General features: G+C 39.8%; 4 protein-coding genes across 4 annotated transcripts in view; 1 reads left to right on the top strand and 3 right to left on the bottom strand.

Annotated features, from left to right (window-relative positions):
• LOC138031235 (fibroblast growth factor 2-like) overlaps positions 1 to 205 on the top strand; it is a 7,136-nt gene extending 6,931 nt beyond the window's left edge. Inside the window, exon 3 of the mRNA XM_068878914.1 lies at positions 1 to 205. This exon is cut by the window's left edge and continues 1,940 nt beyond it. The gene's annotated coding sequence lies outside the window, so the exon portion shown is untranslated.
• A 1,812-nt stretch (positions 206 to 2,017) lies between these two features.
• LOC138031234 (fibroblast growth factor 2-like) lies at positions 2,018 to 6,918 on the bottom strand. The gene is made up of 3 exons (XM_068878913.1): positions 6,685 to 6,918; positions 3,593 to 3,696; positions 2,018 to 2,592 (listed from the first exon to the last, which is right to left on the bottom strand). Exons 1-3 carry the CDS (start codon positions 6,800 to 6,802, stop codon positions 2,386 to 2,388), a joined length of 429 nt encoding a protein of 142 aa, XP_068735014.1. The 5' UTR covers positions 6,803 to 6,918; the 3' UTR covers positions 2,018 to 2,385.
• Positions 6,919 to 7,589: 671 nt separating this feature from the next.
• On the bottom strand, positions 7,590 to 21,360 carry LOC138033789 (fibroblast growth factor 2-like). The gene is made up of 4 exons (XM_068881612.1): positions 21,110 to 21,360; positions 14,793 to 14,959; positions 8,783 to 8,886; positions 7,590 to 8,490 (listed from the first exon to the last, which is right to left on the bottom strand). Exons 2-4 carry the CDS (start codon positions 14,923 to 14,925, stop codon positions 8,296 to 8,298), a joined length of 432 nt encoding a protein of 143 aa, XP_068737713.1. The 5' UTR covers positions 14,926 to 14,959; positions 21,110 to 21,360; the 3' UTR covers positions 7,590 to 8,295.
• LOC138033788 (uncharacterized) lies at positions 16,830 to 19,439 on the bottom strand. Its single transcript, XM_068881611.1, has one exon. It carries the CDS (start codon positions 19,173 to 19,175, stop codon positions 18,123 to 18,125), a length of 1,053 nt encoding a protein of 350 aa, XP_068737712.1. The 5' UTR covers positions 19,176 to 19,439; the 3' UTR covers positions 16,830 to 18,122.
• Positions 21,361 to 22,500: the final 1,140 nt, after the last annotated feature.

Raw genomic sequence — 22,500 nt, 5'->3', positions numbered from 1 at the left:
TCGGAAATCTTCGAAAGACTTCGGTTGAACCTCGGACACCTTCTAAATTCTTCGGCTCAACTGCGGAAATATTAGGACGTCTACGGATTAACTTAGGAAATATTCGAAAATCTTCGGGTCAACTTCGGAAATCTTCAGGAAAATTCGGAAGTCTTCGGATGCTTTATGGTCGCCTTTCGAAGTCTGTTAATTTCGGAAAACTTCGTGTCAAACTTCGGAAAGAAAAGTAATTGGTACTCCTGGAGAGTACAATTTGCGATTAATTGGACCCCTCTCGTCCAATCAGAATCCAGAAATTTTGTTAAGTGTACTATAAATTAAATATAGTAGTTTGGATAGTCATCATTAAAGTTTTTGCTCTTTACAGATTCTGTATCCGTCGGCGCGTTCTTGACGCGTTCTTGTTAAATGATGTTTTGGAATGCATTGTCTTCAAGAATTGTTAATAGTAAAAACTGGTTTGTGAGCATTAAGTTGTTCCTTTGTTGGTTAATATGACTTTTCAGATTATGAAACACTCAACAACATCTGTGTTCCAAGTTTGTTGAATCCCTTATGATTTTGGAGGTCTTGTTTCATTGGCTATATAAATCAATCCACATGACCAGGATCGCGCTTTCTGGTTGGGTAATATTCATGAATTACTAATGAGCTTAAAAAGACATTATCACAGAAACAGTTCAGACAAAGTTTTTAATTACACAAGCCTCGGATCGCACGAGTGACAATTCTAAATTCTCAGGGTAGTAATTAATCGAGCGAGGCTTATGATAGGTTTCGAGGAGAAATATATCAACGCCGTGTGACTTTGAAGTTGTGCATGTGTGCGCTCCTGTCTAAACTGCCCATCGAAGTGAACAAATAAATGACACGACAGTTAGAAACGAAAAGTTCGTGTAGCGTTGCTATACTCTCGAAATTTGGCTACTATATGGCATTGTTGCAGCTTCAATTGTCAAAGTCATTCGTTGTAATCCGTTGTTTAGTCCTTTTTCATTGTTTTAGCCCACTTTCGATATCTCAAAATTCAGTCCTAAACCAAACGCATCATCTCGAGGCTCTGGGGAATAAACTCATCCAAATCCTTATATTTATTCCCCAGAGCCTCGAGATGATGCCTTTTGTTTACGCCTTAATTTTAATATATCGAAATTGGTCTATTTACATTGCCCTTTCAAAAGCTCCTGCAACACTCGAATTCTGAAAGTTTTGTTAATGTATTCAGAAATTCATATATTTAAATTGTCGAGGCGATGTTCTCCTTGTGACAGCAGGGCTGGCACAGTCATGAGAGCAGCACTGATTGCGGTTTTCGATGATCACTGTCACATTTACATGTGGTTTGACTGTGTTGCTCCTCTTCTTTATATCTACGGGTACTCTTCTTTCCTCGAAAGCCAAAATTTGATTTAATTTGATGTCTTTTGATTTCTCGTCAATAAGAGTCGCATGCAACACTAGAACAATGATTGAATATTATTCAATATTTAAAGGTGATTTCCAGTCCGTATTGCGCACTCTCAAGAGTTCTTTAACGATTCATGTAAGAAGTCACAAAGTGTAACATTTCGCAATCATTTACGTGGAGTAAATTCAAAGTTTCATATCAACTGTCAATGTGGATGTAAAGCTTTAGGCTTCGTTCTTTCTGATATCACCAGAAAACTTGAAACAACTCCGTAGTTGTTTAAATAAAAAATCAGTTGGGAAAAGAATTTAAAATGCCTCAACTATAAGGAAATTGGTTCGTAACGAATAACATCGATTCGAATTTCAATGATTGAGACTCACAAACATTGGGATGCTGAGACCGCGCAGTACGGACTGCGTGTTTACATATATAGCCTCATCAAAACACGAGGGGGAGTTAGTAGAATTCGAGACAGAAATGCGTCGAGGCTTTGCATAACAGTCGAGAATTCTCCAAACTCTCCGAGTGTTTAGATGAGGCTATGTAAACACGGAAAAAAGTCGTCTATTGCTTTTATAAAATATTTCTCAAAGATAATTCAAAAAATGAAGGAAAATGCTGCTTTTTTTTACTTCTTGATTGAAACAGATTTTCTTGATACACGCTCGTATTTCCTACCAGCCAATAAAAGCACGCGTCTGACAACACGTAACCAATCAAAATTCGTGTGCTGTCACAGCCTTGTTTACATACTCTCATCTAAACACAGCTATTGACCAATGAGAGTGTGCGTACTATTCTAATTATTTTATAAAAGTGATTCAAGTCCATCACTGCATTCATTTTTGGTATGTAAGCAAACACTTACAACGCCGAATAGAAGAGGTTATGAAAGACGCATCAGTTCTCAACAATGTAAAACAAAGTTTTCCGTGTTCTTCTTATCAGCACAAGGAATTCTTGTCTGACCCAGTTCAATTTTCGGCCATTCCTCTCCCGGAAATAACGGTTTTTTTGAACGCAATGGCTTTCTGTCCTGGTGCCGTCTTACGCCCTGATTTTGGGCGGCCATCTTTTCGCAGCCCAAGGTAGAAACCGACACTGGACCTTGATGCAAATGAATTGTAGCCAGGCCTTTGTGTTGGTTGTTCTATGAATATACAATCTTCAGTGAAGGAATCCTGCAGAACAATCATAGTTTTTAGTCAAACGTATAGGAAGGAAAGTAATCTCCTCTGTTTGTTCAAGCGCAAACAGATGAAATAAATGTTTGTTTTTTACTTATCTGTACAATAGACATCTGAAGAATTCAAGTGGTTTCGCTGAACGGGATTCGAAACCATGACCTCTGCGAAGCCCCGGTGCAATACTATACCAGCTGAGCTATGAAGCTACTTCATTTCATTGCTCGAGTCCTTTATTTATAAGGGAACAACTGAACCCAACAAATTGTTGGTAGAGGGTTGCAACGACATCACAGAGGTCATGGGTTCGAATGCCATTGAAGCCATCTTAATTTCTCAGGTGTCTAAATGAGACCATAGGCCATTTTTGAGTTCATGTCTGCCTCCTCTTCAAAGCGAGTCTAAGTGCGAAGTTTTTGTAATGCTAAACTACTTTACATATGGATGAAACTAATTTTCATAAGAAAAACTTCGCACTTATATGCTCGCTTTGAAGATGAGGCGGACATGAACTCGGAAATGGCCTATTGCTGAAATTGTTCAGATAAGTGCAAAGATTAGTTCCTTTAAAACATTTATCTATCAACTTTAGAACCCTCTCTTGAGTAACAATGGAATCAGCTCCAGCGTATGGATCTATTACGTGAACATCATCAGCAACCACGGAGAGATCCGGTAATGGAGCGTAGAAGATATTGAGAAGCTCTCAACATATCCTGGAAAGACAGCTGCCAATACCCCACAAATAGGAATCTGTACATTCTCCGTGTTAGTACAAGGTTTTGTAGGCATTTTTACGTAAGAGACCCTACTGTAACAAACCCATAGTAGACGGCGGAAACCAATCGAGACGCCGAAAATACCTTCATTTCAGATTTAAAGGACGATCTTTCAGTATTCCTTCCTCAATATTAGACCCAAGACACTTTTTTGTAAATGCATCTATCACTTTACGTAAAACGTTAGACGAAAGAGTGAGCATGGTGTTTGCACTTACGTAAGTTGAAAGATTTCCATCTGTATCTATCCCAATGTATTTTGCCCTGGACTTTCCTCGAATTGCGATTCCTTCTTGAGCCACTGATTCCATTTCCAAGAAAGCTTGAAAAGTAAACAGTTTTTGTGATTTTAGGAACTGAAAGTGGTTTCTTTATCAATGATTTTATGATAAATCTATGCGTCGCCAACTGCGACAACCCCGGAAAAAAGTTTGATGATCGAAAAAAAAGTGCTTGTGGTGCACATTTTACTAAATTTCTTCCCGAAAATACGAACATCTTATTCTGAAAAGCTTCAGTCTAGACTAGAACATTGCGAAAACCGAGCATAATTGCAAATTTTTAGTATACAAACATATTTAGACAACTTTCTTTTGAAGATACATCGGGTTTTTGGGCTTTCGGAAATTCTCGGGGGCCCTCGGGATTCCAATGTTCGGGGATCACGCTCACAGATTTTCCTGCGATCTCCATCACGCTCTGCCAATATCCATCAGGTCGTCTTCTTCCTTCTGCGTGTGTTACGGCTGTTATGTTTGTTCATTTGAATGAGGACCAAATGTTAATAGAAATATCTTGTTCTTGTTAAGATGTTAAAACGTCAGTACATTAGCTGCGCTCGCCCTCTGGCATTACGGTCATAAAAAGAGCTGGACAGTCTCGGGAATGTTCTATGCATCGCAAGCTTTTTTTTTAGAGTTGTTAAAGGGGGAGTGTCACGCTATCTCAGTCAAGCACTAAAAGAAGTCCTTGCATCAATGAAAAACAACAAAAATAATGCTGTAGTTTTGTTGCCAATGACCACTGAAGTGCACTGAAGCTAGCTATTTTCTGTTGTTTGCAGCCAAGGATGGAGAGGATGGAAATGGATTGAAACTTGAAAAAAAGCTGGCCAATTTTTTCAAAGACGGTGTCTTCAGAAAGACACCAAAAATTAAATACGAATATCTCTTTGTGCCATACTTGAAATATATTTCATGTCTTGTCAGTGGGTTGTCCGGCAGGAATGTTGTACGTTTGAGCTGAAGTACTAATTTATTTTCACCCATTTTGCCAAAAAGCACAGCAAATTAAGCATGACATTTCCCCTTTAAGACTGACTAGGCATGCCACTGCATGTTCTAGACCATCATTTCCGCGAAGCAGAATTGTATTACTAATTATTCTTCTTTATGAACAAGACCGCACAAGCTGAAAGTCATTACACGTTCCACTTTGCATAAACACGGGGTGTTTACTTTAAGCTGCGACAAATGCAAGAAATTAATATATATTAAAGATGACGAAAATATGTGATGTCCATGCAACTGAAACACAGAAAATATTTCACGTCACATGGTATCTTAACCCATGCAAGACCCTCCGCGATGAATAATTTCGAAATAAATGAATGAATAAGCCCATTCAGCAACGAGGCTGTGGCCCGGCAGAGCCGGCTGAAATTCGCACGGAGCTTTTGGCGAGTTAATGGTAAGCAAGGGAGCCATAAATTGATTTTCCAGCGTTTACAGAATTAAAATGCTTAAGTTCTCGAAATAACTCTAATAATTCCTCGTCTTTCTCAGTTTATTGTTGTCATAAGTCAGTACCTTCTGCACAATGTATACAAAAGATACTATATATAAAGGGTCAAACGAGAAATCTCAGGGGACAAGGTTTTTGATATAGAGACTGGTTGTCAGACCGGCGCAGGCTTAAAGTTTGTCATAATCCTCGAATCCAATTTATTTAATTTTCAGTCTCGGTTATTTTGTTTTTAGCGTTCTGGCCCGGGTTGCTCGAAGCCATGCCATTGTTAGCGCTAATCAGCATTAAATACCATGGAAACCTATTGGTTTTGATACCTCTTAACCAACGGTTAGCGCTAACCAGGTTTCGAGCAACTGGCCCTTGATTGGCCCACTAAATCTGTGTTGTCCAGCTCATACACGGCATGACCTTATATGGAGACTGATTGTGCCGTCGTTAATTTTGTAAAACTGAAACAGTTCAGAATTTTAATAAAACAATTATTCCATTTGTGCCAGTTGGATAAGAGATTGATTACATTTGTTTTCACTTCATTTGTTTTTTCCTCAAAAGAAAAGAAAGGAAAAATTCAGTTCAGTACATCTCAATAGGAGAGACATAATGTAATCTTTAAATAATAAGAGCTCGTCATTTTTGTAACAACATAAGCAATACAGTTACCTTAAGCGGGGAACGTTTCGAAATGTGGGATGCTAAAAAAGATTTCCTTAAAGTACGGTTTTAGATATTCACTAAGTTTTTGAAATGGCAAAACGGGATATGAAGTGTGTTGGCAAAAATTTCTGCTTGGCAAGTCTTTCAAATTATCTCTAAAACAACACTTGATTTCTAAGCTCAGGCTGTTCCCTGTTTTTAAAAAAAATTAATTTAAGAATAGTTTCCATTGAACTCAACCTGTGATATTTCCTAGTAATTCATGGGATGTGTTCCATTGTTTTCCTCTTTAACGAAAGGAAAACATAGGCTTGAAATGTTTCGTTTTCTATGAAAATGAAAATTCAATCCAAAGATAAATGGAAAGGAAGATCACCGAACACCCACGTTAGTGAAATAAATTCCTCAAGCAAAAATAGTTTTCATCAGACGTATTCAGCTGGAACGCCAAAGGCCATCACCAAGAAAGCACGTATGTGCAAAATTAAGGTCACAACATGGTCGCTCGGAACGTTCGTAAAAACTAAGTAACAAACCTATAATAATTATTATACCCGTTGATATTCAAAGCTTTCAGCTTGCGGGTTGTTGAACTGAAGGTAAAGATTTAAGAAACTAAACAAGAAGGAAGAGTCCATTTGACTTTAACAGAGCATGATGGAGTGGAAGTCGAGTCCGTCGAAGCCAAATCTCGTTTATGGATCTGAACCCGGAAAAATCCCAATTTAAAGCAGAATTAAACCCGTTCCCTTTTACGTCCACCTCCTCGATTGCGCTACAGTGCAGATTAATTTAGAGGATTAAATAACAAATCTCTAGGGTCATTCGTGTGTGATCACTCTTTCACACGCTGACTTCAAATGTGTAATATACGAAGAAACACATAAAAGTACAAATCATAACTCACTGCAGTCATCATTCTCATCTTTTGTTCCGCTCACTCCGATTTCACCAACTCGAAGGAAGTGACCATGACGACTCCTTAGGCGGAATAATCCCGGGATTAGCTGCTTTGGTTCACCCATGAGATCTTGCAAACAGGAAATAGTTTTAGAAGGGAAAAGCTAAATGCCGGAACTACGCGAGTTGATACTTCAATAGCGATTGAAAAAAAAAATTGTGGTCACTCGCTTTTAAAATTTAGCGCGCGTGTGTGCATGGGTGTTTGTAACTGTAATCTGACAAGCATGTGATGAAAGCTAAAATTCAACTGTCGTGACGTAACCAATACAGTAAAAAGCCGGGGTGGACAACCTCTTAGAGGGGGAGGGGAGGGACGGGATGGGCAAAACAAAGAAATATTGAGAAAGGAAAAGCGAGAAAAACAAAAGCAAGATCCCGCACAAGTAAGACCCAAGTGTGGAAAATCATAAATTTTCGCATAGAGATATGTGTTAAAGAAGGCCTTATGACCAGAAACGCATTTAATTGGATGCAGGCCCAATTTTGACATCCAACACGAAGCGATTCCTTTAAACTAAGCCTTTGCTACCTTTTTTCCAACAATGAGATAAGGGTGAAGGTTAGCGTTGTTTTTAGCTTGGGGTAAATAAAGGCTGTTTATCATTACTTGAGGATTCTGCGACGTTCTGCATTCCGAGCCACGAGTGATGAAGAGCAAGGGGACACTTCATGACGTTTACTTGAAATCCGTGTGCATCGAATTTGGGGCATTTGGCAACCTATGATGTCAAAATTGTTCGTCTATGGAAATGAATTCGAACTGCAGGAGAATAATCGTGTAAAAAAATTGCAAAAATTTCAAGTAGTTGTAATATTATACTTGTAGAATTTAAGTTGTTTTTACTTTGATGTACGTTTTGCTTAATTTCTATATATATTTTCAGGGTCAATGCTCTTTTCAAATAAAAATGTTTCACTTGTTTACTGAAAATACGACTATCTGCTCTACTGGGTGGCATTCTTATATGTCCACCATTATCAATGTTTTTTTTTTTATTAAAGTAAGTTCGAGTTGGTCTTGCTTAAAAATGTGTCATAGAGTCACAAGTGAGAAATGGGATGAAACTTATCGATACGATAGTGGTTCCGTAAACACACATGCAAACACAAACAGATAGTCATCGTTTTTCGACAAAAGATAGAGGTAATCCTCGCACTTGACTGGACAATTTTAAGCAATTGTCGCTTTTAGAGACACATGAAAAATTCAATGTTTCAACGACATTCGAGCCCATGACCCTCGCGATGCTCTACCAACTGAGCTTTGAAGCCACTCACTTGGAAGCAGGCCAATTTGTTGGGCTCATGTAATCCCGTGAAAGGACTGATCAATGAAAACTTGAAGTGTGGGTTATAGGCGAAATATAGAAGTGATCCCTGCCCAATTTAAGGCGGACAATTGAAATATAGATTCCTTACAGACACCGTTTTAAGCACCAGCGAGGCATTAGTTATCTATTGGCCACCTTGAGTCCTCGACTAGTCTCATTGGTCTACCACACTCGTCAGTAACCTTTAATTATAAAGGTGACCAATCTAAAAGAAAAGTAGATAATCACGGAATACTTTGTCCGACTTTTCCTGTCAAGAACTCCACTGCTCTTTGATATGGCGCAGTTTTGGGTCCAGGCTTTGCTCTGCCTTCGTTTGTTAGCGCCAGGAACCAGCCGGAATATGGCCTGGACTCGAATGAACTGTATCCATTCATATTATGGTGTTCTTTGAAAACACAATCCTCGATTAGGGAATTCTGTAAACAGAAGTCCAAACATAATGAGAATGAGACTGACCGTGATGACAAGGGAATATCAGTTGAAGAGACTGTTCGTTCGCAATTGTAACTCAATTCTTAAATCTGACTGGTTATCGACAGTCTTGGTTTCAGCTTTCCTAACACGTTTATAATTTGCCAACTATGACGAGAATGTTGTACAGTGAATCTTCCAGCCCGATGCGCATGCTCGGGACTGAAGACTTATTCTTCCTCTCGCGTGGCTGTTGGATACTTTTATTGGAGTCATAACAGACCGTTATTTACTTACGTAGGTCAAAAGGTCTCCATCAGGACTCATTCCAATGTATCTGTTCGCCGATTCCCCTCGTAACACAATCTCCCCCGGACCTACGGAGATCATCTCAAGGATTGCTGAAAAAAAAATGGAACTAATTAGGGATATACTGAGTTATTTTGGTCCACCATTTTAGTGTTTTATCTTGCGATGGTTTCAATTTAAAATCATCCACAATGAGCTGGGAAACATGGCAAAAGCCGCGGTGGGAGTTAGATCAAAGGTTCTGTAAGCCACTAACTCAGTAATGCACGTAGGCGTTAGTTGAAAGTAAGGACTAAGAACAGTTGTGTTTTCACTGGCCAGAGTGACTCCTTCAAATCGTGACAGAATCGGCGTGAACTGTCGCGTGACAACATGTTGTGTGACCTATTGTTAGCTTTCACTCACGTGATCAACAGCCATGTTTTTCAACGAAAACAAAAGAAAAAATTTGCATAATGATACAGTTAAATTCCCGGAGGATTTGGTCGGGGCTCCAACATGGCCGCCGTTTCTTTGTTTCAGGGTTCCAACATAGCGGTCATGTGAAAACCGAGAATTACCCAAGGTTCCCCTGATTGACAACAACTTAGGGAGACCCTCCCGGAGGGAGGGGGGATCCTTGTTCCCTTGTTCCCTTTAAATATTTGTTTGTGTTCCCTTGTTCCCCATATTAAATTCAAACTTGTTCCCAGCTTTTTGATCCCTAAAATTGGTTTAAATTGTTTTTGTTCCCTTGTTCCATAAGATATTTTGTCATTGTTTCCCTGTTCCCGAAAACCCCTGGGAGGACCTCCTTAGTCTGTGGCACATGACGGAAATAAAAAGGAAAGTTCAGAATTATCTCTATCCCTCCAATTTACAGTTCTCCCGCGAGAACTGGAGATTCCAACAAGATGATCATAACATGTAGAATGATTGTACCCTAGAGGCTCAAAAGTATTGAAAGCATTTAACTTTCAGAGAGTACTGTAGATTTCAACTTCAATATCAACCAAGTGAGGTAAAATATTTCTGAAAACAACTTTTGCAAAGGTATCTCAGTTATTTATGGCATTAAAGCTGTTCTTCAATACTGTTTTACTTGAGGCATGATAATTCCGTCGTTCTTAAAGTCCTTGACAACCGAGGAAGACATAAAGCCACGGTTTTAACGGTTTTAATAAAAACGAAAACAGATAGTCTGATACTAAATCCAGCGCCATTGTCGCTCCAAATCTCATTTTTCGGTAACCTTTCTTGCCATCGCATTTTTAACGCTTCTTTACAGAAACCATCGACCTTGTTCGCTAACATGGTCGAAACTACCTTCATGTAAACATTTTTTTAGTTTTTCAAGGTAAAAAATTCCTGACTCTGAAAGAAGTGGGTACCGGTATATTATTTAAGAATTTTTTTTAGATCTTATCTCACTGTCACTGAGAATTTCATCAGTTTTTTTGCATTTCTTCTGCAAACTAAATCATAAAACACGAAAATAGAGATCAATGGCACTGTTTACGGTGAGAATTGTCAATGCCACCTACACAAACAGTTTCCCTTATTTTTGAACAGAATTTAAGGTGGTAGTATGATCAAAAAATCAAATCTCTTTTTCCTTTGGATTACTAAACACTGGGTGACCAAAGTTTTAAGCCTTAATTTCAAAAGGACACTTGTATATTGTTGCGAGCGAGCGCAATGACCGAGCAGCAACACTAATCTGGACGGTTACCTTGTTCACTGTGCACGTAGATATATATATATATATATATATATATATATATATATATATATATATGGGGCTTTCCATACTCGATTTCTCCTTGCAAGCGATATTTCCTTTTCTGAATATGTAGTACATTGGTCAGCGGCTATGGATCCAGCACTGTACACGCTTTAGGATTGCCATATGCTTTGTTGGATTTGTAAGAGGGTCTGAATGGGGTTAACCGACTAGCGACAAAGGGCGACAAATAGTAACGACTAACGACAAAACGAAAAAAAAGCTGCCGACTACCGACAGAAAAAATATTAACCCTACTACCGACATGGACCGACATTATCGATATTTGTTTTCAGAAAGAAGAGATCAGAAGAGCATTTTGTATTTTTTCTAGTTCACGAAGTAACCCCATTACAGGTAACTTTAGAATTTCCTGTCAGCTTCTTACTTTTTGGCCGGAAAAGCGCGTGGTCTCCAGTTTCGCAGAACAACTTCCGGTACTTCTTTCCAAAAAGGCGAAGAAGTGGCAATCGAACGCCACCGTAGCCGGGTTCCGGTCGACAAAGATAAACACATAAGAGTATTGGAATTGGAAAAAAAACGTCTGACAGAATTTTTGGGATTGAAGGAGCAAGCTCTTCAGTTTGGAATTGGTGGTTATCGTCCACGGGCAAATGCGAGAACTTTGCTATAGTAACAGATGAGCAGTGGCAACTAGAACGGGCAAACTTAATATCTGATGAAGGCAGCAGTGAGCTCAACGGTAAGTCGTAGAACGCTCTATTAATCTGAATAGTTTTGGTACAATCGTGAAGGAGTCTATAAAGCGTATATCCAAATGGGCAGAAAAGTACTGTACGCATGACAGGTCTTACTAATCTGCCCAACAATCTGCCGTGCCCCTTTCGGCTGTTACAACGATGGCACCTTTGCCATATTAAGGAATAACACCAGGAATGGTGCAAGTGATGAAAAAATGGTTAGAGAGGTACAGACCAGTACGCCAACGGACTTTTAGGAGTGACACCACAAAAGATAACGCTGGGGTCTTACCGCCTGCTGTCCACACTGCTCAACCCACCGGCAACGAGTCTGAAGAAAGACTTCCATTCCCTGAGGAAATCCGCGATATCATTTGATCAAGATGTTCGAGAATCACAAAGAGGTACAAGTTGATAAACGTGAGACAGATTCTGATGACGACGAAACCGAAAATGAAGAACATCTAGAGATGAGAGAGCGTGTATTACCCGAACCGGCAGAGCTGTTCGTGCATTTGTGTGTCTCGACTTGTGACTATAAGTAGTAAATCACAGTTGGCGGCGATATTATTACTTCAAGAGAAGATACTGGGACCGAGAAGCTGGGGTATAAGGATGATTTTCACAATGACATCATCAAATTCTAAAATCAAAATCGCAGGGTGTTTTGAATTTTTATCTACAGGAGGTTGAAGTCGACCTAGAAATAAATATTTTTTCGAGTTTCCATTACCATGACGTCTTTCGTTTCGTAAATACAGCAATTGGAATTGAACAAATTGATGTCAGTTTTTCATGCATCTGTCCTGTTATTGATCATGAATTGCGTCATAACATTGTCAAAGTAGCTGTGGATTTACGAGGCGATAGCCGAGTGGATCCGCAGATTACTTTGACAATGTTATGACGAAATTTGCTATTTTCTGCGGTTCGCAGATTAGCAGAAAATTACTGTTTTTACGGTTCACCAAACAAGTGGCAGTTACCATGGTAATGGTTTTGACAGTTCCATTCTAGTCTGGCGCTGCTCCCGCTCAGTCAAATTTTTACCTTTTTAGTCTCATGACGTACGTAATCTACCGGTTTTCGTTACTTCCGTTGTCGATGGTCTTTCGTTCATGATTTTATGTTGTCGAGTAGTTAGCAATCTTACTCCCTCGAGATTGTAATAGAGGCTGGATCTGCTTTCGGAGGGACCAGGTTTCCCCTCAGGGGTTTTCCCTGGCGGGCGGCAGACTCATTTTCGTATGTTTCTCGCTTTGTGTGTAATTTCCGTTTTCCAATAAAGAGGGTCTGACGTGCAGCGGCCATCCTAATCGGGTGCATCTGGTGCAGCGACCAGCTCCCTAAGTTTTCATGTACATTGATTGGTCCAGTGTCGTTTATTTCGGGTGGGGTATAGGGGAAACTCATTGTCAATAACAGGACAGACGCATGAAAATCTGACATCAATTTGTTTTTTACAATAACAAAAAGGCAGAGGGGTCAAAATTAAGTCAAAACACGAGAAGAAAGCGAGACAAAAATGTGAGAAACTTCAATCTGACGCGAGCAATATCGCGTCATTATCGCATAAATTATAAATTTATGTGTCTGTCCGCTTATGAAATGGTGACAATAGAACCCACTGGAAACTCTGAAAAATCCAAGCCCCACATTTCGACCTTGCTCACCATAGAGTCTCCAGTAGCTCAGTGGTTAGAGCATCCGACTAGATCGCAACGGAGGGTTGTGGGTTCGAATCCCATCTGGGGCTCGGATTTTTCCGAGTTTCCAGGGGATATTGTCACCATTTCCTTTACTGTGAATAATAATAATAGGATATCTTTGATACTTGCAGAGACAATTGTCTCTCACTTCTGGCAGCATCTCACTTTTGATAAAAACGGCTTGTTTTAACTCAGTGGAGTTTTCCAATTTAATGGTCCACCATTACTAACTTTAAAATCTTGAGAGAGCTGGATCGAGGAGAAAATGACGTCAAAGACTCACTAGATTAAGTATGCTATGCGTTTGTACGCGACTGAATGCAGCATGGGAGTTTCGGGCTTTCAGATTTTTAAACTCGTGTTTTGCATACATAATAAACTGCGTTTACAGGCTGAAATTTTAAGCTATTGAGTGAATGACGTCACTTTTCCCTAGATCCAACCCTCTGAGGTCCAATCGGTTAGCTTTGAACGTGAGTAATGGCAGACCGTGAAATCCAAAACTTACACTCAACGTAAACAGCCTTGGATCAAAATCAAAGCTCAAAAGTTTGTCGGGCAGGTGTTAAGCAAACACACTTTCAAAATCTGAAGAAAAAAAGCAAGTGATTTTTCGATCATAGGACCATTTCGAGGATTAATATTCGAAGTGTTAAAATTAGACTGGCTCCAAGTCGCCCCCTTGAAACTCTTCGATTGAGAAATTAAAGCGAGGGAACTGCCGAGTCGACTACCAAACCGGAAACGAGGGCATGACTTTAGAGGTTTAGGTTAAACAGACCTCTCAACCCTAGTCTCCTACGCAGCCGTTATTTGTGTGGTCACGCAACGCTTCTCCTGAGGAGCGTTGCGTGACCACACAAATGACGGCTGCGTAGGAGACTATCTCAACCCCAAAAGACCAAAAACCTGGAGATCAAGGTAAAAAAATCTGGAGATTTATCGACGGCGTAAAAAAGAATTAAAACCAGTTCATCAAAATAAAGTTTTCGTTTCTGTTTATCAATGTAAAATATTATGTGACCCCAGCAACAGAGAAATGAACGTTATTTTGACAGTTTGTTTGTTTGTTGTTTGTTTGTTATTTATTTGTTTGAGCAGGTTGAAGTTTTGGCAGCTATTCAGCTGACGTGGACCAGCTATACCCACCCACCCATATGCAAACAGAGGACAGCCACAACACCGGGAACTTCATCCCCTACTCTTCTCGAATAGTTTGTGGGTTCTTTAACGTCCCCTTTGTCTTCCGAATGTGTTTGTGAGGTCCGTATCTTGTCGACCAGTCGATCAAATACAGTCCGTACGACAAATCTCTATAGTGACTGGCGCCAGAAAATAAATTTTACAAGGCAGAAATGAAAATATTCAAGGAAAGAGTATTCCATCGGCCTGTGAATCTGTTTACCGCGAGATTTTTGTGCCTCATGGTGACACCGCAAGATTGCCTCTAACCGTGAGACTTGAGAGGTCTGAGATAAAATTTAATATTACGATGACAGATCTCTTTCTGTTGGTTCCTTTTATGATTTAGATAAAACAAAAGTTAAATAAATTTTACATAACTAAACAAAGCACCTCTCCGATTTTTCAATCTAAAAGTATAACACAGTTTTTTTCATATTCTTAACAAGCGATTACAACTTGGGAAACGTCTTTCCAATACCCTTACTTTTTTTACTTTGAATCATCTGGCATTTCAATTTAATTTGTTTAACTTATAAAAACGTCAAGGCTTTAAATGTTAGTGTTAATACTGACTTATATGACATCTGCTTGTACAAATTTACAGGAAAAGATAGTCAACAAATATAATGAGGTGTTCTTACTAAAAGGATCGCTGGTTCCACATCCACTTGCCTCGACTGTACCGTCTTTGGTCACTCGTAGTGCAAATCCGTGACGAGAAATCAGATACGTTTTTCTTCTGACATTCGCTGCAAGTTCTTGCTGAGAGGCCATGACTTTATAAGCTTCTTGGCTCGTCGAATCGTGCCTGTTTGGGCAATCGGAACGATAAAAACGTAAACTTTGCAGGTCATCGATGAGATAGATTCCTAAACAAGAAGGTTTTGATAATATCCTTGGTACCGCTCATGACGATGGAATGGATCATATCAAGAGTGAATTTCTAATTCACTCTTGATAATATTAATATTCGACAGAACGCAGAATGACTACAAACACACACCACTTCCCTTTTTCGAATTACTGCTTTCTGAGACTGAATTCACAGGAAAAAAAGTACCCTCAAGTGAATTTCGTCTGCTCTAAGAGCTATCAACCAAAACCTCCTTTAACTCGATTTTGTCGATCAAACGCGATAGAATAGCGAAGAACGCGTGAATATTACACCTCCTGCCTTCATTTCTGGTCCCCACCGTACATAAATGTAACTAAAATTGTTTTTATTCAATAAGCCTACGTATAGTCGTACCCTTCCCCCGAAAGAAAAACGGGAGGAAGGAACGTCTACGAAAAGCTGGCCCAAATCGTGTTCCGTGAATGAAGGTGAGCACATTTAAGTAAGATTGATTCACGAAAACTCTTGAACTCGGTTAACACGGTAAGAAAAATAAAACGTCAAAGGAATGTAAAGATATGTGTATTGGGAAATTTACGCGCGCGTGACCTAAGGGGATTGGGTAGTCCCTCGCGTCCCTAGTTCCCATGAAACCTTGCTCAGCGCTTTATCATGTCTCTTGTGACTCTCAGTTGGTGTCAGGGATCACTGACATTTACAGCCAACCTTGACATTTTACGCAAACAGCAGTATCCCACGTAGACACCACCAGGCGTCTTGTTTTGTCATAATTTTCAACATCGCTCATATCACGTATTACGAGGGAAAATTTAATGGTGTTTTCGAAAATTGAAAAAAAAAAAAAAAAAAAAGCAAGGTCATAAAATTAACATTTCAGATATTATCCGCAAACGAGTTTTAAAGGTGATTTCCAGTCCGTACTGCGCACTCTCAAGAGTTTGTTTACGTTTCTTGTTTCGATTCATGTAAGACGTCACAAAATGAAATGTTTCGCAATTAGTTACATGAAGTAAATTCAAAGTTTCATATCAACCGCCATTGTGGATGCAAAGCTTTATGCTTCCTTCTTTATATCACCAGAGAAACAACTTCGTTGCTGTAAAAATCAAAGAAACAATTGAGAAAAGAATTGAAAGTTCTACAAGGTAAGTGGTTCGTAACGAATACGATCGATTCGAATTCCAACGAGTGAGACTCACAAACATTGGGATGCTGAGAATGTGCAGTACGAACTGAAAATCACTTTTAATGGCAACCGTTTTCGCCCATTGAATAAATACAAGGGGGCCCATGAGTAGGAGCTTACCCCTCCCATACCCTATGAGTCAAACTTTGCGAGTCTCTTGCTACATTTAGAAGGCCACAAGTTCTTCGGCTCTGAACGCGTTGTTTAGAATGGCCAGTCAGAATAAAGTTATTGTCAAGCAAAGACAAAAATTGTCAAAATAATCAAGATTTGCAAATTGTGTAAATTAATGTAATTTGAGTCTCCTGCTGAAGGGTTAGTTTTAAATATAGAGAGATACGTGCAAAGCTTTACTCAGAGATATAGTGCATTGGGAGGCTCTTGACAAACATCACTAAATATCAAAACGATGCCTACCAGATGGGATCAACAGTATTGTGGCTTTGGTGGTTTTTTTTGCCATTATGCGCTGATCAACGCGAAACTTCAACATCCTTCCCCCCCCCCCCCCCCGGGCATTTGAACTTTTGAAGATTGGATTGTTCAAATTCCCGCCCCCTCGGGCCAAAATGGTGTTCAAATGCCCTACCCTATTGTTGGATTTGTCTGTCAAACCCTACTAAAGAACGATCCTCGTTGGCTCCTGTCGTCTTTAATAAATTAAGCTTTTGTATAAACATTCCAACATGTTTCGTGACCCTTTATATGATGCTGTTTTTACCAGACGTGAGCTACTACAAAAACACAACATAAATATTGAAACTATTAAAAGTGACTTGAAAATTGAATTAATTTAAATGTCAATAAGCAAGTATAAGCTGCTCATGTTTCGATTTGATCGGCGCATTAGAACGTCACCTGTGGACAAGGACGTAGCTAGGGGGGTCCTGGGGTGCCCGTGACCCCCCCCCCCCCCCAACCCCTTTATAAGCCGTTTTTTACTCAAACAACCTACAATATTCAGGTTGCGAAAACGCGAGTACCCTCTGTTTGACACCGTGTGACCCCCCCTTTGAAAAATCCTGGCTACGCCCATGCCTGTGGAATACCCTTTCGATCCACCAATTAATTAATATATAAGTTCACAGCTCGGCATAAATGCGCGCTTTCCACTTAACATTTCCACACTTAATTGTAAGTTTCAAGGTGTTACGGGAACTATAAAAATCGCACTCTTCTTCAACAACTCAAGAGCTATCTTCTCAAGAAATCAGTCAACTAAAGAAAATATTGGTATTAAATTTCCAACCGTGCAGAACTTACTTACAAGTAAAATGAGCAAAAAGTACTTCTCAGAAATTACGTTTTGGTCCTCAAATGTTTTTATCTGCATGCAAATATGGGAAATTTCTGTTACGTCGTTACATTAGAAAAGCCTTGGTTAAAAAATCGGTCGCGGAAGACGTAATTATCGTTTAGTCGACTCAAAAATACATTTTACGTCTTTTACTTAAAGTGAATTGTTAATTTCTGTTTCAACTCTCAAGAAGACAAATAAAACGTTCAAACACCTAACATATCAACGATGAAATTAACATATTTTTCCATTTTCCCTGAGCGGTTACTTATCTGCTCGAAGACTTGGTCATTTCAGATTCTCGTGATACCTGTTGAAATCTCTTCGAGCTGTTGCTGTGATCCAAGTTAGCCACATCATCGCCGTCTAAAAAATTTCAGTCGCGCATGAAATAGAGAGAGACATCAATCAAAAGAAAGACATCTGTCTCCTCGCCGGACAACGCTGTAAGCTGACACAAAGAGATTTCGAGTATTTTCTGTGCCAAAGCTTTCGGCGGGTATATCACCTGCTATTCTTATCTTTCGCGATCCGCTCTTGCAAAGCAATGACAATTCCCACTGCAAACAAAAATTTAACGCCCTCAACACAATCTTCCTAAAAAGGGATTACATGGAATAAACATTACTAATTCAAACGAAAACTTCTTTCTCTTCAGCACTGGCTCCCGGTTTCAACATTAGCGTTTCCTGGAGCTCATAGCTTCCTTCGTTGCGCTTTTTAAAGCGATAAACAAGGAATATCAGCAATATAACGGTACACGCTGCGCCAGCGAGAAGGGCGACAAGAATTTCAATTGTTACAAAACCAAATAAAGTATTCTTCTGTTTTGACTTCGGCGAAGGATCTTGTTGACTTTGCACATCGTGTCCCTCTTTTGTGGTTCCTTCAAATTTCGTCGATTGCATTGTACTCAGCACTGTTGGGCGCGAAGTAGGGCTTGAAGAGCCATTTACGAAGAAGACATTCGTTGATCTTGAAATAATAATATCGCGAGTTGCGGATATGGTTGTATTTGTTCGAAAATAGATTTCTTCGCTTGATGTTGACGTAGTAACCGTTGCGATATCGACTGTTCCAGGTACATTGATACTTGATACAGAAGTCCTTGGTAGTGGAGGCGTCGTAATTATGGCAGCGGACGTTACAGAACGAGTGAAATTCGCCCCTCGAGGAGACACCACAGTTCCGATCAAAATGGACTCGGCGCTTGAAAGAGTCGACTCAACAACCAAGTCACTATTTGATGACGAGGTTCTGTCAAGCGCATGTGAGGCAGAACTGTTTAATTTCAGCTGTGACGAGTAGATATTTTGATCATATTTTTCGTCAGCCGGAGAAGCTGCATCACCCTGGAGCGAATTCATCAAATCACCGCTGGATTCTGTGTCTTCGTCCAGTCGATCGTCCTCGTCGTCGACAGGTTTAGAAGATTCCGTTTTGCCCTTGCTCGATCTCCTTCGCTCGAATCTGCTTTCAAGTCGTTCAAAGCGAAAGCTCCGTGCATCGCTGATCTCCTGCTTGGCTTCGTCTAAATTCAGAATAGTTCCCTTGTTCCCGTCACGTTCTGTTATGTTTCGTCTGCTGGGATCTTCGCCGGCGATTTCAGTGAATTTATCGCAAGAGAAGCTATAAATTATCAAACTGTACACAAGACATTGAAATACCCTTGATGTAATAGCCATTTTTCACTCCTTTTTTCCGCTTCAACTAGCAATAAATGCATTCATAAATTTCTTTCGCTGAATCCGAATAATTTGTTGTGTTCCCCGCAGCTTTCTTTAATATCATTTCGTCTGGATGTCAATCCCTTCCAAGTGTTTACATTTTGCGGTTTTCCTTCGCCTCAAATGTCTGTCGAAATGTCTGGCAGTTCAAACGCAACGACCGAGACTGACTTGCTTCGTACGCCGAAAAAAAAGAATTTACATTGCACTATTCCTGAACAATAAGTAACCCAACTTGACGTTGCAGCTGTCAAAAAATGACAGGTTCTTGTTATGCTAATTTATTTCCGTTTTCTGGACTTAACTTTCAGGTTCGAGCTTAAATTTGTATGAGTTTATTTTCTGACCTTGTTTTTACTCGTCTGATGTTTGAAAGCGAAGATCCGATTAGCAGCGATAACAATTTTTTTGCAAATCACGAGCACATTTTATAGGAGTGTATTGCCAAATTGCTTAAACACACCTATTTTAATCTTCTTTCCACCAGCTGCAAAATTCATGGACGCTTGCTTTAAAAAATTCAATGAATATAAAACGGCTGAGAAACCTAAAACGGAGTCGACTTCGAGCTTTTCAAGCTGTATGCTAAAATGATGTCAACTTGTTTGGACTGATCACCTCCAAAAGCAGAGCGCTACGGTGGCTGCCACGAGCAAATGTTAAACGTGCTTTTTTACAGCCGGACAATCACAGGTTTTTCTCAAACAAATTCTATGCTTTTCTTCTGAATGTCCTTATCGGTACTTCTGTTCGAAAATCAGATGCGCCTCCGATCCAGAGCATTTACTGAATGCATAATTTTATACGATTTAAATATTTAATGGTCTATTTTGAGAATTGTTGACGAAACTAGAAACCGAATATTTATACCACGGGGTATGTTTGCTAATCATATATTCAATGCTTTCCTCTTTGTCCGTCAAATTTGGCTTGATTGAAACACGAAGCCAGACGGGAGAACTCTTGTCCAAAAATCAGCATTTTTTGACACTTCCATCTCGTGAAACTGACAATACAGTGTCACGCGCAGATCAACAGGAAACCATGATTGTTTTTTATCGAGGGAGCCAAGATACGAGACCTTTTGCCATAGGCCTCAGAAAAGCTCTGCATTCGGCCAAAAAACTGTTGAAACAGGCCAAGACCTTCTCCACAGTTTCTTTATTGGAACATTATGCATCGTGTTTGCGGGCCAAGTTTATACTATGCGAATACAGAGGCCTCTCCAAAGTAATGTGTTACCAGCCGGATATTCTTCATTTTCATATGAGGGAAAACAAAGGAAAATCTTTTTCATCTACACCGGAGCTTTCGTGCCGGTTTTCACCTGCTACAACTGATTAGACAATTCTTTCGGTCTTCTGACGTCATCGTGTTTCGAAGCCGGGTTCTTTTTGGCCTCTGAAACGTTTTACTTGAAAACGATGCGGGTTTCAAACTGGGTCTCCACATTTTGAAACCGATTTCAAAAGTCTTCATTTTCGTCGTTAGGCCTTTTAATGTAGATGATAAGCGAGCAAGAACGGCCAAAAACGTTAAGCATTTCTACGATACAGATACGAGTGAAACTGTTTCGTATTTGTATTTTTCCGTTGTAGAAACATCACCAAAAAAAAAAAAAAACGCTGTATGGAGAAAAACAACTTTGAAGAAGAATGTAACAATGAGCGGATTAACCACCAGTTGTTCACTCAGAATACTAAAATGCCAAATGTTATAAAGTGCCGGATTATTCATTTTCTATTGGAAATAATCACATTCTATTTCATAGTTAATTATCACTCAGGAGAAACAAAAATACGAATTATGATGAGACTGTAAAATGCACTAATTTTTTTAGGCAAAAGCTATATGTACCTACAATATGATGTACCTATGATGCTATAATGTACCTCTCGGTTGACCTCTGTTTTCTTTCAATTTTCCATCCGACAAGGTGACATTTAACAAATTTCCAGGGTGTCCTCACAGCAAACGCCAGTCCAAAATCTGCGTTTGGGCAAACAGTCAAAGGAACGTGTTTGAATTTGCTCAATTTGTGCCTGGCAGCCACAGATTTAGAACAACTTCTCTTGAGAGAGTAAAAAGTTACAATTAGGGTATTTTCATGCAGCGCACAGATTGGCCGGCCATCTTCAATTATTCATAAGGCTATCACCCGCGCAATTCAAACACTGATAATGGCTAGGAGTCGATGGGCTCCTGTGCACGGCTTTAGTTAAGGCCATCCCCCCCCCCCCCTCTTTTTTTTTTGTTTACCGTCGAATGCGTTTCCTGATATTGGGTCGGTCGGTCGGATTGAAAAAAAAAACCAAAAAAAAAATCATAAGCATTCTCTGAATCGGAGGCCTTGTACCCCGGCATCATAGCTGTGGAGCCAGGAAAACAACAAGACGTGAACCCAAAATCAATATGGCGGAAAAGTTGGCGGATGTTGTGGCAAAATTAAGACAGCGTGGGAAAAAGGATCAACCACCGAAACTCCTGTGCGACATAAAAATGGCTTAAAAACGTCGTTAACTTTTTTTTTTTGGAAAATGCCCAAAATTTGGGTCGGTCGGACGACGCGAAACGGAGAAAAAAACGGGGATGGCCTAACAAGCTTTCTTTTCAAAGAAAACGCGCCAAGTTTTGCAAAAATGGCGTTCATTATCGCAAAGTTATCTTAATAATCAGGAAACCACGAGATGGAGCGAACAACAGCGCAGTATTCCTGTCACGGCGTTTTCACAGACCGATTTATTTTTAGATTGAATTTCCCGCGAATGAGACTCTCGTGGGACCCCGATGACCAATCACAAGAAACTAACTTGGCGTCATTGCGTCACCGGATCGGAACTTTTTTTTCCCGAGGGATAAGGGTAGTCTAAAAATAGATCGAAAATTTGGTTTTATCAACGGAGTTGATAATGTAAATTGCCACCAAGCAGAGATTCTAAAAGCTGACGTTTCGAGCGTTAGCCAGAGCGCACTTAGCAGCAACTTAGCTTTCCGTTTAGCCACTCTCATTTTCGCCAAAACTAGGTTTAGAAGGCTAACGCTCGAAACGTCAGCTTTTAGAATTTCTGCACGGTGGTCAATTTGCATTATCAACTCCGTTGATAAAACCAAATTTCTGTATATTACTTTCCACAGACGCAGCACCACAGTTTCTTTAGAACCTACCCCATTCGTTTAAAAATAGATCGGTTTGTAAAAATGCCGTGACATAGGCTTAGTATGGAAGTTGCTCGCTTCTAGTCATGGGCGCCCATAATAATCAAGTTCACTGCTGTTATGTTGG

Source organism: Montipora capricornis, chromosome 14 (assembly GCF_036669925.1).
Source record: "Montipora capricornis isolate CH-2021 chromosome 14, ASM3666992v2, whole genome shotgun sequence".
In the NCBI taxonomy this organism is placed as follows: Eukaryota; Metazoa; Cnidaria; class Anthozoa; order Scleractinia; family Acroporidae; genus Montipora; species Montipora capricornis.
This window is presented reverse-complemented; position numbering and strand designations above follow the sequence as displayed.